This window comes from Merops nubicus, unplaced genomic scaffold, assembly GCF_000691845.1.
Source record: "Merops nubicus isolate BGI_N331 unplaced genomic scaffold, ASM69184v1 scaffold9612, whole genome shotgun sequence".
In the NCBI taxonomy this organism is placed as follows: domain Eukaryota; kingdom Metazoa; phylum Chordata; class Aves; order Coraciiformes; family Meropidae; genus Merops; species Merops nubicus.
In genome coordinates, this window is record NW_008591528.1 from 1876 (window position 1) to 2402 (window position 527).

General features: G+C 63.0%; 1 protein-coding gene across 1 annotated transcript in view; it reads right to left on the reverse strand.

Annotated features, from left to right (window-relative positions):
* The window catches only part of LEPRE1 (leucine proline-enriched proteoglycan (leprecan) 1), a gene marked incomplete at its 5' end in the record, with an annotated part of 6396 nt that overhangs the window by 1392 nt on the left and 4477 nt on the right, over positions 1-527 (reverse strand). Inside the window, 2 exons of the mRNA XM_008950292.1 lie at positions 225-375; positions 476-527. The exon at positions 476-527 is cut by the window's right edge and continues 27 nt beyond it. Coding sequence (XP_008948540.1) covers positions 225-375; positions 476-527 — 203 coding nt within the window. The remainder of the gene's footprint in view (positions 1-224; positions 376-475) is intronic.

The following is a 527-nucleotide window of genomic DNA, read 5'->3' on the forward strand; positions in this document are numbered from 1 at the left end:
CCCAAACCCCAGCATGGCGTGAAGCCACTGGCCCCATAGGAGGCAACCAACAGAGCTGCTCATCTTCCCAAATGGGGCTTAGGGACAAGCTCCCCACACCTTCCTTTTGGGAAAAGGAGCAGGTTTGGGAGCAGCAAGGTTTCCGAGGTCCACCCCAGGTGTCGGAGGGGACCCAGACAGGACAGGAGGCTGAAGGAGACTTGCTTCTCCAGGGCTGTGCTCACCGTCGATGGCCGTGCGACACACCAGGTGGGAGTAGGAGAAGTGGAGAGGGACCTCCAGGCGGAAGTAGGACTCCATCATGTGCCTCACCTTCTCCGTCACGTTGTAGTAGAGGTGGGCGCTCCGCAGGGGCACCTTGCCCTCCTGCCCCAGCTGTGGGCAGCAGGCAGGACACGGGCTCAGCCCTGGGCAGGCTGGGCAGCCTGCCTTCAAACCCCCCCCTCCCTTGTCTCCCCTCTGCCCACCCCCTCACCTTGAGGGCCTTGAGGACAGTCACGCCGTAGAAGGTCTCGCTGGGGGTGTGA